The 16,778-nt window shown below is 36.8% G+C and overlaps 1 protein-coding gene across 1 annotated transcript in view; it reads right to left on the bottom strand.

Moving 5' to 3' along the window:
• LOC122793396 (nesprin-1-like) overlaps window positions 1-16,778 on the bottom strand; it is an 876,647-nt gene that overhangs the window by 261,021 nt on the left and 598,848 nt on the right. The window contains exons 30-31 of the mRNA XM_044061803.1: window positions 14,375-14,535; window positions 14,086-14,236 (exon numbers count right to left, since the gene is read on the bottom strand). Coding sequence (XP_043917738.1) covers window positions 14,086-14,236; window positions 14,375-14,535 — 312 coding nt within the window. The remainder of the gene's footprint in view (window positions 1-14,085; window positions 14,237-14,374; window positions 14,536-16,778) is intronic.

The following is a 16,778-nucleotide window of genomic DNA, read 5'->3' on the forward strand; positions in this document are numbered from 1 at the left end:
TAGAAGAAGGCAATAAAGCAACACAAAATACAGGAAAACAAAAACAAACTAACCTTTTCCTCACAGCAAGTTGGGCAGAGTCTGGGTGAGCTTTTACAATGGTGCCAGACAATATACAGCACTGTTTTCCCTAGCTATTATTTAAAGCAAAATAAGCCTTGAAGATGGTGCAAAGAAACATTCAAACTTAAAAAACAATGTGCTTGAAGAGGGAGGAATAAGACCTATGGAGTAAAATAAATTAAAGGTAGATATGATGAATAAAATAAAATTAAACTGCATGTTAGGAAATTGTGGGAAAAAGGGAATGATTTTAAATAGAAAAAAAGGATAAATTAAAGGCTATGCAAAGGGGATTACTGCAACGGACACAAGATGATCAGGATAAGATTGCATCCCTTAAACAGAAACAGAAGAGATATTAAACAAATAATATGAGTTTTTAAAAGAAGGTATTACGGATTTGTATTTTCTGAATTTCAATGGTTAAAGAAAATAAGCATTAAAACTGAGGCAGCAAGCATTGCGAAGCATGGTTCAGGATGGATGTGAACCCCTAACATGTGTGTTGACTGGTTATAAGAAAGATAAATAAAGATGTTTTAGATAAACTATGCTCAGCTAATCCTTCAGATTAGAGAGAGAAAAAGAAGCCTGCCCTAGAATGAAGCAGCGTTTAGTCCAATTAAATATCCCAACATTATTGGGACAAGAAGCTGCCTCAACAGCACTCCCTGAATGAAAGAATTTGCCAAGAAAAGATGGATTATCAGTGGACTATTGGAAGGTCCTGTGTGACTAATGCATATGAGCAATGGAAAAGTTGTTTAACATGATCTCAAGTGGGGAGCATGCCAGGCATGTGAAGAGAGGAGGCAATAACACTTAAAACAGAGGAGAGAAAGGCCTATCTGACAGACCCATCTCAGTTTTCAATTGTAATTTATGCCTGTGTTTGCCCATAGAGTTGCAAAACATATTCCATGTATATTGAACCTGGATCAATGTAGGTCAACAGGTGAGTGGCATATACTCAATAATATTTTGACATCCATAATAATAAAGGATGCTTGTGACCAAAGTAATAAGTTGTTACTTGGGTACATTTAACAGAATACAATGGCCAAGTTGGTGCTTCTAAAATGTGGAGTACAAGTTGGTCCAATGCTTTTCACTGTAAATGATGGTTCCAAGCTAGAGCTAAGGCAAACAGAAGATTATTTTTTAGTTTAAAAAGGGGGACATAACAAGTTTGCCAGCTCTATTTAATTCTGCTCCTTGTTTAGGACTGTTGGCAGCTACAGTGTTCCATGTGACCCTAAGGGGTTATATAATAAATGGGGTAGAGCTGAACATTTTACTCTGTGAAGATGATACACTGTTGTATTTAGTAGAAAGCAAGTGGGATATGGGGACAATTACTCAAGGAATTGCATGAGTTTAATCAGTTTTGGTGGTGTAGAATAGCTAATGATAAAACTGGAGAAATCTCAATAAACTATCTACCCTCAACTCAAATGAAGGCAGAATAACCTTATTTGTGGGTATCTCAATATACACAGGTATGATTTGGGAACTATACTAATTGCTAGGAGCAATTCTGAGTACTTGAAGAATATTAAGGCAGATACAAAAAGGTGGAAATGAATTCCAATGGATGTTTTTGTACATTGTCATCAATACTTTTATATATATGTGTATCTGCTATATGTGTGTGTGTGTGTGTGTGTGTGTGTGTGTGTGTGTGTGTGTGTGTGTGTGTATATATATATATATATATATATATATATATATATATATATATATATATATATATATATATAGATATAGATATAGATACAGATATAGATATATATATTTTAGGCACACAGATGTACGCTGACATTTACTAAAAAAAATTACAGTAGCATTGAATAAAGAAATTTTTAGGAACGAGATAAGTGGCTTGTGGTGTTGAATCCAGTTTTGTATATGGCAGTTGTATAACTGAAATTGTTATACCTAATTCAGGCCCTGTTTTATGAAGCAGTATGGAAAACTTTCTTGCTGTTTCATGAAAAAAGTTTGGAGGAGGCAACCAGAATTTTCTTATTTTTTAATAAATATCTCTATTAAATCACAACTAAAACAGTGACACAGGTACACATAAATTAATGTACAAGAGGAAAACATAATAACATTTTTTTGTGTGCAATACACATTAACTTTTTAATACTCATTCGATCTAACATTACATAAATTGTTCAGTTCCTTCGTTCCCATAAAACTCATTCCTCCTAAAATAAAAAGGTAGGTCACATAATTCTATATTTACAAATTATGGGTTACTAAGAAAAAAATTTGAGAGATGAATTTTTTCCCATGAAGGGATAGAGTGAAGTTGGGGGTGGGGGGAGGAGTTGTAGTACTCGAGGATCAAATATAGCCAGATTATTCACTGGGAAAATACCAGACGTTTGGTTAGACTGGGAATAGACCAAGGGAAATTCAATTTTATTCAAAGATGGAATATTAAATGTGCTGGCAGTATAACCATGACAAAAGAAAGAGACAGACAGGGATGTTAAATTTTCTTCAAAAAAATGCAACCAAAGGTGGCCTCTTTTTAGCACAAGTAAGCCATGAAAATATATAGTTCTGAGTCTATCTTTTCTTGCTATCCATAAGGCTTGAGGGTAGGTTTACAGTTTTGAATAGGGTTTTGCTAGGCTTGAAATGGTCTGCAGACTGATCACCTAGAACTTACCTATGAACTTATGAATTTAAAATGATTAGTTAGTAGGTTCTGTAAAGGTCAATATAAATTAAAAGCTGAGGTAGTAGCAGAAATAAGAGGGACAAAGCTAATTTACAGGGCGAGGAAATAACTGAAGGCACATGCACAAATGTATGTTGGCAAACTATATATTCCATAAAATATAAGTGGTTCAAATTGTTTTATGTGGAAATGTTTACAAAAGTATTTGAACGTACTGGCTAGGATTAATAGAGCGCTCCCTAGATGAAGTAGAGTGCTGCAGATGTTTACAGGAAGAATGGGGAACCTGGCAGATTGTTTTCTGCAGCTACCCAATACTGGCAGGATTCAATGATCATCTAGAGCAGGTTATGAACAGCATTTTGCTAGCATTCCTTAATGCTTATATTAACTTTGTTTCTTTTGAGATAAGATGATTAGGACAAATTAGTGTAAAGCCAATAGAAACTATTGCAGTTGCTATTAAAAACAGCTAAGAAATCAGTCACTAGGAGGTAGATACTGGAAGGAACATCCTCAAATGTTCAACAAAGAAGAAATAAGGGGATTTGTAATGAAGAGTAAGGGATTAATAGAGCAAGCAAGCAAGGTAGAGGCATGATAATAAACGGACATCCTGGTTGAGGCATCAAGGCAAAGAATTTTTTTGAATATTCATTCAGAGGTCAAGAGGATAATGGATATGATTTTTATAAAATTAGTCTTACTACACAGTCAAGCTGGCAGTGGAATATGCTCAATGTATGAATGACTTGAAAATTATGTATAATTTAAAAGTACTGTGTGCTGCTTTATTGGGATTATGTTACTATATTCACTTGTTAATAAAATTCCTTAAACAAAGATCATTCATTTAAATAAGTCACCCATTATCTTTGTAACACTGACACATATAACAGAGAAGTTAAATGCTGTACTAGTTTTATTTACTTACTTTCTGTTAATATCTAATGCCCTCTGGAAAGGGATTCCAGGAAGCAGAAAAGTTAAAAGGCTGTTGGTTTTTAAATATGTTGTTTTAATACTTCCACCAAAGTAGATTTCATAAAATGACACATCTACACAATCTAACCATATAAAAATACAAGTCCTCAAAAATATTACAAAAAAAAGCGAATGGCTGGTAGACCAGTTGCGCTCTAACACTACCATAATCTAAGATGAATTGTGAATCCAAACTTACATTTGCTTAATTTGACTGATTGTTACATATTTTTATTTATTTTGTATTATGATGGTCATGATATAAATACAGACAATTTCTCATGCCCCTGTGCCCAACTACTGTCTTAAAATCCACTCTCATGAAAATCTAAACTTCAAAAACAAACTACTAATCCCATTTTGCCATGTTCCAAAGCAACAAAATAAGCCCACACATAGTTCAATAATATATAATGTCTGTCAACAGTTAGGGAACAAGGGCAAGTCACATGAGATCCTTGGCTGTGTAACGGTAGCCCCTCCTGAACCCCCAGGGAAAACAGTTCTGGTGCATAATTACACACCACAAACATAATTTTTTCTGTCTGTGAGAAGCCACGTCAAGCTTAAAGGAATAGTTCTAACTTTTTTTTTCAAGTGATTAATTGACACTTCATCCTGTAGTATCCCATTCCCATGACCAACACAAAATGCAGATCATCCTGCAACTATTTTTGAAAGCGGGAGTTCACTGAACTTCTTGCAAGTAAGTAGAAGGGCTCAGGTATTTCTGGTTATAAGTTACATATTTAACCAGCTGTAATAAGAAAATGTAATATGTTTATTTATTTTCTGGCCCCCACAATGGAAATTTTTATTCTGAGTAAGACCATATCTCTGACCCTGAATACGTTCCCCCATATGATTCACAAGACCCCCTGTTATGCCTCAGATAAGCCACTGAGTTTCACATATGGCCAAAAGTAACATCAGAGCTCTTAACGGTATCATCTTTGCATCTCCATATGTGTGTATGTATGTTTCTGATAGTTTTGAGGGTGGGATAAACATAGCAATGAAACTTCCTGATACGTATTCTCCACTGTCAGTGACCATGTCAACCTTCTAAGGCTTCTAACATTAGTTGTTTTTCCCCTTTCGTGAAATTATAGCCTAGTACGTTTTCATAAAGATATTCTTCTTCACTATCCAACTCTAACTCATACAAACCATGCAAGTGTTTTACCTACATATCTTTTATTGAAACTTGTTTGTGGGAGTGGATAATTTTGTTTCAGATTCTGGAAGATTCCAAGATGTGTGGTTCTGAAAAAAGTGAACACTTTTGGACAGCCTATTAATGCACAAACCGCTAATTATCCCTTTCAACTCCACGTGTACTCACTTCAGAATTCTTCTACAGGTGCATTCCCCTCAGTTCCTGAAGACTAAGTTCCTGCTCCACTCTGCTTTAATTCATCTATTGCATTAACAGGGCTGTTTGCTGTTTCACTCTGCAGCATTACTTTTGTGGGTTTCCTTGTCTTATTTGAGGTAACAATGCTTGAAAAACAAATTAAATACAGTACTTTTGTTTTGCTGCAACTTATCATTACAGACTCTGTGGTATGCAGAGACTTGATTTAGCTGTGTAAATGTAAGAACTTGACTTTAACCGAGTAAGTAAGTAAGGTAAAAAGCTACTTTATTTGCTGAGTTGAAAATAATTTTCTCAGATTTTAAAGCTTTTTTTTTTTTACTTTACTTTCTGTCGACCACCATTTTCCCCTCTCAGCTAACTACCTCATTTGTTCCCCATTCACCAGGGTTCTGATGAAGTTTTGCATGTATTAAAACAAAAGCATGTAACCGTAATCCTTATTGTTAGAGTTTTGTTTTTTACACTGTTAAACTGTTATAACATTATGTGGATTTCTACACAGATAGTTTTAGGTTCACATGTCTCTCTATCTGTGTTTTGACAACTTTTTTTAGCTTTGAATATATTCCATTTCATCCTGCTTTTTTCATAATAAGCTGCCTGGATTCCCTTTTCATAATAAGCTGCCTGTTGAATGCTTTCAAAACACATATGCATCCTTTCAGAACTTCTATTTGGAGAATTGCTAATGTGCTGTTGATCCATCTCAACAATCTTATTTCAATATACAACTCCAGTGATGATAAAAGTTTGTCTCCAAGCACTTAAGTATCATGGTGTTAGAATGTCATGAAGAAGGAGGAGGCAGTTTCAAGTTAACCAGACTGAATTATTAAAGAGGTCTGATCAGACAGGATCTAGGTCAAACATCAAACCTTGCAGTAGAGCTATGTTAGGGTGTGACCAGCAGAACTGATGGTTCTAGTATACGTTTGTCTCTAGGAAATAATGGGTATAGAACAGGGTCATAAGCCTCTTGAAATGTTCCCAGCCATCACCAATTCCCAAATATTTTGTCAGGATATACTTAAATATTGGCATAGTTGAAAAATGCAGCTGCTTGTCTCCCAGGCTGGGATGAACACATGTCCCTAACAGACTATACCTCAGAACAGTAATGTCCTACTGAACATAAGACTAAACAATTCACTTCCGGTATACAAAAGGAACCACAGCTAATCAGCCTTCAGAACTGACGCAGGTCTCTTGTATTCAGATGAGACACTGAGGCACCATGATGGGTTCAAGTTGTTTATTGTATATAAACACATCATGAGCGGTAAGTGCAACATATATTAAAACTGACTGACTCATTACTTCAAACACACTCGCATGTGCAACTGTGTTCATGCCTGCATTCACTCTGACTGATTATACAAAATGGCACTGATCTTGCACGTGCTCAGTAACTTAAATATATATATATATATATATATATATATATATATATATATATTTACATACATGCTCTCTAGCTACAGTGGCTGATTAGGTACAATACACACAATGACCTACAAGAACACTGGTACTTAATCCTAGCACACTGTCTGGGGAGGAATCCCTTCCCATTTGTAACTTACTTGTTCTGCAACTGCTTCTTTACCTATGTTCTCACAGCAGTCCCTTCCTTAATGACCTAATGCTATCATCCTCTCGCTCTCCTTGTCAGTTCAAATAAGCCTTAATTTACTCCCATGTGCAATGGATCATCTAATAACCTCTCCTTGCTTAATAGATCCAAAAAATAACCAACCTACTGCTAACAGGATTCATCTGCTAATGATTTTTTTTGCATGCCAGTGGGGCCACCTGCTTTGGTTAACCAGAGTTGTAACAAAAAAAAAAAAAGAATGATCATGTCCTTGTCTTCTGTATTTGAAAGCCTTTCTCTTGCTTCCATGCTGCCAGCTTTAAGGTAAAGGGACTGTACCTGTTGATTTAACAAGAACTCATGCAGCTCACAGCTTTTGGAAGTTGCAGTCAGATTGTATACACAATAATCTTTTAAACTGAGCAAGTTAGTAGTGTTTCTGCACTTACTAATGATAGTTCTTCAACTGTATAACATCCAGACTGGCAGGCTGGGATTCACATGGAAAATGCTTCAAAAAATGCAGCCATCAGCTTTGCTTTTGTTTAGGATGACTTACCTGGAAGCTATTGCTTGGAGTTTTTTTTCAAAACAGTTTTCCTCAATATGCAATGTTCTAATATGACATACTTTGTATTTTTCAATGACTGTTTATGCATCACTACTGGCTACAGTTTCCAGTCTTTTCACTACTGTGGTGCCCTCCTAAACTCTTTGTCTATTGGTGGCAATACCCTGATATGTCCCTTTGATGGGAGGGCTCACCATACAGAAGTCCATAGGCTTGGTGAAGGTTTGGATCTCCAACCCCTGTTGTTTTCTCTGGTACCCAGGATACTGAATGAGCTCTACATTATCTGTATTTTAGTCTGGGTTTCCTTTTTTCTGTGCCATTCAGCCCACCATCTTTAAGACCATTCCATGAAGACTTGAGAAACCATGTATTTTCATCTACTTGCCATAGCTGGGAATGATAGGATTCCTTTTTTAAAAGGGTTCAGTGATAAAGAACATGAAAAAATGGATTTCTGAAGGTACCCTGTATTTGATTTTCATGTAAGAAGAAAGACTGCTATTAGCAATAGATCCTCCTATTCTGTACTGAAAGCACAAGTGCTTCTGGCAAGTTCACCTGAGGCATTATTAAACAAAAGGCCATGTCCTTGTTCTTCTGGATCATCTAACCACAACGAGAGAGAAACAGAGCCAGGCAGAGGAGGCTTACTCTTTTACTGTAAGACTGCTCCTTGGATTTTCAGATGGAGGTGGATCTGTCAATGTATAGTGAATGCACTGGATTCACAGGAACAAGTATGGCTGTTTGACACCTGTGTGCACCAACTGTACTTTACGTTACTACAGAAGTAAATGTAGGCCAGCAAATAAACACGACTTATGGGAGGGATAGGTTCCTAACTAAACATATGTGGACTATTAGGGCCTAAATCTATATCAGCACATAAACATGACTCACTGCCGGGATAGCCTCAATGTATTCCCAGCCTTATGGAAAAGGTTACCAATACAGGTCAAAGTATTATTTTGTCTACCTTTAAGGCTAGTGTTGATGACCAGATGGACAGACGCAAAATTTACACCAGAGTTATCATGTACAATTGTGCTCTATTTGGTAAATGAGCACTATAAAATTATTGCAAAGTGTAGCAGTAACCGTTAAATGTGTGTCTCCTAAAGGGTATATAGACACCTGGCTATCTTATCTACTGTAGTTTAAGAAGTCCTGAAAGGATGTCTATCAAGAAATCGAAGAGACGGGGCATACTCAATGAGGTTGTAGTCATATGACTGAACCACTTGCAAATAATCATATTATTACTCTTAAGTGCAAAGTATTTACAGAAGCTACCTCCCTCCACCCCCAAATTCGAAACAGTTTGTAATAGACCATCATTAGTTTTCAGATCTGTATGCTGCAGAACTGGAGTTACCTACTCTTACAGTAGCAGAGAGAGAGCAGTTAGAGCCCTTCCTTTCCAGTAATGCCAGACTTGTGTTTCATAGGAAAAAGCAGCATGCTATAAAATGCATCTTTTTCCTTCTTTTCATTGCATTAATTTCCCTTTTCTGTTGAAACATGGCTTACTAATTCAAAATTAATGCTGAACCCTAATAAAACTAAACTTCTACTCTTCCAGCCTACAAGACATACATAATCTACTCTCCCATTTAATATCATATCCAATAATAATAATATTATCTCTCCTGTCACTCATACCAAACTACTGGGGGTGGAACTTGACTGTAATATGAAATTTGATATCCACAGCTCCCTTACCATAAAGAAGACTCACAAAAAATGTGGCGTTTTATACAGAAATAAACAATTTCTCACAAAAATCACTAAGGCCACAATTGCATGAACACAACTTATCTCAACACTTATCTATGTTTCTCCACTCCTCATCAATCTCAGAAAGTCAGACATAGCAAAAGTGGATTCCTGCTACAACAAAATTGCCAGGTTTACCACTGATTCTCCGTACAGGTCACATCACTGCATAGCCCTTAAACAGCTTAACTAGCTAGAACTTCCTCGGCTCCTCCTTTACCAACAACTTATACAAGCCCATGAGATTCTGTACCACCCTGAGAAAACCCCCATCACTATAAAATCTATTACATCCCTACACCAGTAATAGGGTTCTATGCCCCAGTAATAAACTCCTCCTTGCAGTAACAAAAGCCAGTAATATAGCTGGGCATCACTCTTCACAAATTCCATAGCTAAAATATGGAATACTTTGCCCTTCAACATATCAATTTCATCCTCCTTAGCACAATTTAAAAAAAAATGCTAAAAGCATACCTAGCAGATGCATGGCTCTGTAACTGTGCCAGTCTTTGTTAGTCTAATATCCATTCCTCTCTTCTACAACTCACCTGTAATCGTACCATTCTGTAAATGGGTTGTAATCTTTCTTCACATTCTCTCTTATCATTTACTAGTACAGGTAACACTAGTCCCCCTTGTGTAAACATACAATATACATGTCATGCCTCTAGCTGGCTCTCTGACTCATGTCTGACTCATGTTATATAGGAACTGGTCTATCTCTCTCTCTCTCTCTAACACCTGTAAAATATGTATTGTTCTACATCTCTCTCTCTCTATAACACTTGACAAGGATGCACTGCTCTTAACTTTCTCAATTATCTGTATCATGATACTTTTTCCTGAATTGTATATGGTATGTGTCAGCATTTGTATTAGCATTTGTGTATTAGTCATACGTATCAGTCAATATTATGTATGTCTGTTTTTATTGTGCATTGTAAAGTATCATAAATGAGGAGCTTTTCTCCCCGGGCCTCTCCTGAAAAAGGACTTGTGTCCAATCAGACTTTCCTGGCAACCAAATGTAAAATAAATAATAAATAAATACATTCTTATAAAAAGGGCTAAGGCAGACAAATCAATTGTTACTATTACCCTGGCTTCAGAAAAAGCCTTTGATAGAGTGATGAAGTCATACAGGGTTTATTAACTAAGGGTGTACATGTTTGCACAACTTAACATATTTATCTCCTCTCTACAGGATTTCTGTAATAAGCACAAAGGCCATTCTGATCTAACCTCTCAGAAACATTGCAAAAGGCCAGTGTTACCCATACTATCTTGGACTGGTGACTGATCCAGTAGCCCAGCCTCTCTAATGCTATTTTCATGACTATTGCCAAGCTGGTAGGGTGGACTCCATTAGCCCGCATGAGCTGTCTCTGTATGCTGATGACCTCATCTTCCTAGTATTGCACCAGGTATGATGTCTAAGAGAAATGTGATAAATTCTAACTCACTTTTCAAAATTCACATTACATAGAATTAATCAAGAGAAATATGCAGGTGTCCCAGAGATCAAAAGAAATTTGAGCTGCCAACTGCATTCAAATAGACAAATAAATCAAAAGTTAATTCTTGTAAAATATAATAATATCTGTAAAGCAAAGAACTGACTAATGTTAGGATGTCAGCTCTGCTCAGTATGATTTTTATCCCTCAAAAAATGGCATATCTAGATAAAGCACTTTCTAAAAATTAAATATATTATTTCTTAGATTTCTGTGGGACCAAGTGATGCCTCGGATACAGAAGATCAAAATGAGGCAGACATTATTTCCAAATATAGGTTTACTCATCTTTGTGATAGTTATACCTTCTCTAACACTGATGCCACCCCTATGTAGAAGATTTCTTCATACAAAAGCATTACATTTTTTTTCAGATGCTCAGTTGGAATTGGGGCATCTATGGAAGCTTTAGTTTAGAGAATACAAGGCAAGAAAAAATTCAGTAGTTATTCCCTGGTGTTGATATTTATTTCCAGTTTAACAGATACAAATCCTTCACTTAAGAATTGCATTTCCCTTACTTCCCTGGTTATAACTATAAAGTACAGCATACATTATTATTATTCACAAGTCTTAAATTCCTAAGCCTTCTTACGAAGGAGCTGTATTGTCACCATGTAAGACTATTTACCTTTAACTATATCAAAACTAAGTCATCTTACATTTGAATAAAATTTCCTACTTATAAGAACAACAGTATCTGCCCCTGAATGTCAGGTAAGCTACCCATCAGGGAATTAATGTACCCAACTTAGATTATTTAATTCAGACACAGAGAGGTGGGGTATATAGTGGACACTGTTTTTTAGCACTTTAATCCCTGCTGAAACAACTGCATTACCCTCTAAGAAAAGCTTATTGGCACAAACACAACAGTCTAGACAAACCTACAAACAGAACCCAAAAAGACTGCATCACCCCCTACCTATATAAAATTTCTTCAAGTGAAAATGCTGGATAGACCACTCCTAACTCCATAAAATGTTATTGCTATTAGCTGGCGATGTAGCCTGGAAAAGGGAGAATGGGATTTCTATATCTATGTCAAACGTGAGTCTTTTTAAATGGAAGGTTGAAACTCTCATGAAGACAGGAGTATAAGGAGATGAGGTGCATGGCAAAGAGAGAGGTGGCGAAGGCTAAGGATAAGGCATATGAAGAGTTGTATGAAAGGTTGGACACTAAGGAGGGAGAAAAGGACCTGTACAGATTGGCTAGACAGAGGAACCGAGCTAGGAAAGATGTGCAGCAGGTAAAGGTGATAAAGGATAATGAGGGAAACATACAAGCGAGGAGAGTGTGTTGAGGAGATGGAAAGAGTACTTTGAGGGGTTGATGAATGAAGAGAATGAGAGGGAGAGAAGGTTGGATGATGTAGGGATAGTGAATCATGAAGTACAATGGATTAGCAAGGAGGAAATAAGGATAGCTATGAAGAGAATGAAGAATGGAAAGGCTGTTGGCTCAGATGACATACCTGTGGAAGCATGGAGGTGTTTAGGTGAAATGGCAGTAGAGTTTTTAACCAGATTGTTTAATGAAATCTTGGAAAGTGAGAGGATGCCTGAGGAATGGAGAAAAAGTGTTTTGGTACCAATTTTTAAGAATAAGGGTGATGTGCAGAGCTGTAGTAACTACAGAGGAATAAAATTATCAGTCACAGCATGAAGTTATGGGAAAGAGTAGTGGAAGCAAGGTTAAGAAGGGACGTGATGATTAGTGATCAGCAGTATGGTTTTATGCCAGGAAAGAGCACTACAGATGCAATCTTTGCTCTGAGAGTGTTGATGGAGAAGTACAGAGAATGTCAGAAGGAGTTGCATTGTGTTTTTGTAGACTTAGAGAAAGCATATGACAGGGTGCCTAGAGAGGAGTTGTGGTATCGTATGAGGAAGTCAGGAGTGTCAGAAAAGTATGTTAGAGTGGTACAGGATATGTACAAGGGTAGTGTGACAGCGGTGAGGTCTGCGGTGGGAGTGACGGATGCGTTTAAGGTGGAGGTGGGGTTACATCAAGGATCAGCTCTGAGCCCTTTCTTATTTGCAGTGGTGATGGACAGGTTGACAGACGAGATCAGACAGGAGTCCCCATGGACTATGATGTTTGTAGATGACATTGTGATCTGTAGTGAGAGTAGGGAACAGGTGGAGGAGACCCTGGAGAGATGGAGATATGCTCTAGAGAGAAGAGGAATGAAGGTCAGCAGGACTAAGGCAGAATATATGTGTGTGAATGAGAGGGAGGATAGAGAAATGGTGAGGATGCAAGGAGTAGAGGTGGTGAAGGTGGATGAGTTTAAATACTTGGGGTCAATAGTTCAGAGTAACGGTGAGTGTGGAAGAGAGGTGAAGAAGAGAGTACAGGCAGGATGGAGTGGGTGGAGAAGAGTGTCAGGAGTGATTTGTGACAGACGAGTACCTGTAAGAGTGAAAGGGAAGGTCTACAAGAGGGTAGTGAGACCAGCTATGTTATATGGGTTGGAGACAGTGGCAATGGCAAAAAGGCAGGAGTTTGAGCTGGATGTGGCAGAATTAAAGATGTTAAGATTTGCACTGGGTGTGACGAGGGTGGACAGGATTAGGAATAAGTATATTAGAGGGTCAGCCCAGGTTGGAATGTTTGGAGACAAAGCCAGAGAGGCACAATTACATTGGTTTGGACATGTGCTGAGGAGGGATGCTGAGTATATTGGGAAAAAGATGCTAAGGATGAAGCTACCAGGTAACAGGAAAAGAGGAAGGCCTAAGATAAGGTTTATGGATGTGGTGAGAGAGGACATGCAGGTGGTTGGTGTGACAGAGCAAGATGCAGAGGACAGGAAGAAATGGAAACAGGTGATCTGCTGTGATGACCCCTAATGAGAACAGCTGAAAGAAGATGATGATGATGATGATGATGAATTCAACTACTGCTTTATTTAGTTCTTTACACCTTTTCATTATTAGAGGTTCTAATTTACCTTAGCAGAGAATGATTGTCTGTCTAAAAATTGAATGACATCAGAGTTACGGGATAAGAAACAAAGGTTGTTTCTTCGTCTGCATGTTACTTTTAGTATTCTGCTACGATGGCACATTGTTACAGTATGCATTTAACTCTCAATTCATCTATGTAAATATTTACTTCAAAGTCTTTATTAGTAGACCATTTGACCTTCCTCTTTCCTACCCCTGTATTCTTTCCTTCTATTTTACCCATTTAAATCTATTGCTCTTTCCTCATCTTTTTAAGCAGTTTTTAATTTATTTTATATTTCCCTATTTTGTAAATAATAAAATGTGATCAAAGGCTTTCTGCTTCCCTTATGAAAAGCAGGGTATTACTTTTGTTAATATTATTTGAAGTGGCTCATTAATTAGCCTGCTGAACTGTGGCCTGAGGAACTCTGTAAATATAATGACATCTCCAGTGTACATTACTATCCTTTGACTGCAAAAACTATAACAAATAAATAAAAAAGAATAATATACAGACAAGTTTTTCAGAAAGAGAAAAAAAACTCACCTGCAAGTGACTAATCTGCATTTCCAAAGGAGATGGAGAGCGGTCCATAGCATCTAACTCTTTGTCTTTTTCAGTGATCCATGATGACAAGGACTCAAGATTACTTCCAAACTGTTCCCATTTGCTTTTCACCAATTCCATTTCTTTTATGCTACACAGAAATATTAGAGAGTTTAGATTAAATGATAAAAAAAAATAATTTATTTTACAGAAGTCTGTTAAATAAAGACAGATTATAAAGGAATGTATCAGGTACAGTCTGCGAGGTGACAAAGTGTAACTGACTTACTTTTCTGCAAGTTTCTGTCCCATCTCAGCAACCTCTTCTTTGATAGAACTGGCTTGTTGCTGAAGTAATTTCTTATTCTTAGGTCCAAGTTGTATTTCTGATGACATCTTAACAAGATTTTGAGATTTTTCCTTAACATCTTTATTCTGTGTAAGCAACTCCTACAAAGAACAGTAAAATAAAAACAAAAACAACTTTGAAATAAGACTGGCTGTGAACAGGTGAGCAACATTCATTAATACCAGTAAGAGCAACTGCAACTGCATTCCCTGAAGTTTTACATTAAGTTCTATAGTACATTGCTTATTCCTGAAAATGTGCTTATGCTGAATGCTATTTTTCTGACAAAAGCATGATGGCTTTATTGATGATAGCCACTTTTAGTGAACAAGTGTTGTCCTTACTCCACTGTTGTGTGACCATGGAGATAGTACATATAATTTGGGGAGGACTGTTGGGGTGGTCTTCCCCAACATACAGGATGTCTACAAAAAAAAAGCTTTTGGTGATTGTTTTACAATATTTTATCCATTGAATAAAAAGCATTTGAGAAATAATCATGAATCAAATTCCTTCAAATCTGAAGCAGTAAAATGGACAGCAAAATAAACATGATAAACTGCATGTAATTTTTACTGGCCCATCTTTAAATGCACATGGGTTTGAAATGGTACATCAGTAATATATGCTGGAATATCACCACTGAGAGAGACAGAGAGAATTTCATAATGAAATAAATATGTGCAGAATGCAGCAGTACTTTTGAGATGTTGCTGAGCAAGAAAAGTGACTATTTTTAAATAAACCATCCAAACAATAAACAGGCCACTCAGCCAAACTATTAAATAAAAGCTGCATGAAAGACCGGGCCAAGGTAGAGTCTTCACTATGCAAAAGCTTAAGCCTCCTCTACAGCATCATGGGATTTACGCAAATGACTCCTTAAGGACATACACTGTTTCAGCTACATAGCTTCTGAATGCCCATAAGTTTTAACTTTTCAAGCCTTTATGGGTACATTCAGGCCAATAAAGACAAACCCAGTAGTTGTAGGTATGAATGCTTCAGCCTTTTTTGACCTCATCAGTACATCAAAACTGACTTGCTTGGCTATACTTTAGAAACACAGAAATTAAAATCAAGCCACTTGATTTTAAATAAGGTCACTCTCATGTAAATTCATCTTCCCTCAAGGTCCAGCAAACTTGGAGTTCATTATATTAAGTAAGTGAGTGAAAGTAATGCAGCTATCTACACAAGTGCAGATGCCCCGTTTCTAGTTTCAATCCTTTTTTTAATGCAAGAAGAAGCTGAGCTCATACTGTCCACACAACATAGAATCCAATAATCTTGCTCTAATGCACTGGTGCCATGAAAGTGTTAAGCTGGAACAGCTACATTGCAGCAAGCATAACCAGCCTACTCATTCAAACATTCATGAATAACAATGGGTTGTGGCAGTGAAGAAGTGTCAATGGGTAACAGGTAGAAATACAACAATTTTAACAAAAAATGCATTAAGAAGGGTTTCACCACCACTACAAAGGGCATCATTTTTACTTTTTCATTTTCTAACAAGTAAGTAAACCAATTCTTCTGGGACCACGGGACCTTTTTCTTTTGTGACTCAGGTCACAAGGACATGGGCAAATGTAGCACACAAGGGCATGCACTGAAAATAATGTTCTTAAATCCTGAGGTTTTAATGTATAGAAAACTGACATCTCTGATGGCAGCAAAAATAATAAATACAAAATGGAAAAAAAATGAAAGCACAATTATTACATTCTCAGCAAAATTTTCTCTAAGCAAGTTAAGAAAGATGATCTATTACAGAATAGCAGAACAGAAGTATTAAAGGTCAAGATTTGGTCACCATAAAATCAGACAATTATAATTTACTGAAACTGGAAGGAAAGTTGTGCCCCAATGGTACAGACCAAAAAAAGTACCTTTTGTATTGGGGCAGGCCCCCTACTTCTGAATACCCACAAACTTATATCTACTAACTCCAGAGAAGTACTAAGTGTGGAAGGGAGAAACTCCACAAAAAAAGCACACAGTCGTCTCCAGAAATCACTTGTTTCAATCAATCATGATCGAGCAAGTGATTCCTGAGAGATTGATCAATGAGGAAACAACCACTGGGCAGCTTTTTCTTAAAAATATACATGAATAAAAAAATGCTGTAGCTAGTCCAGAAAGTTACTTTTATATTCTGTGGTGGAGAAATGTTTGAAAGCAGGTATGGTAATAACAGAAGTAATTTTAGGGTCTCATCTTCTAAATAACAAATTACTGAAATATTGGCTGTTCTCAAACATGTGGGCTTTTATTTTCTTAAACAGATTATATTCACAGCTCAGTGACAAAATGATCAAAAAAGCTAAGATGAGAAAGATGC

This window comes from Protopterus annectens, chromosome 1.part0, assembly GCF_019279795.1.
Source record: "Protopterus annectens isolate FY-2018-M chromosome 1.part0, PAN1.0, whole genome shotgun sequence".
Classification (NCBI taxonomy): domain Eukaryota; kingdom Metazoa; phylum Chordata; order Ceratodontiformes; family Protopteridae; genus Protopterus; species Protopterus annectens.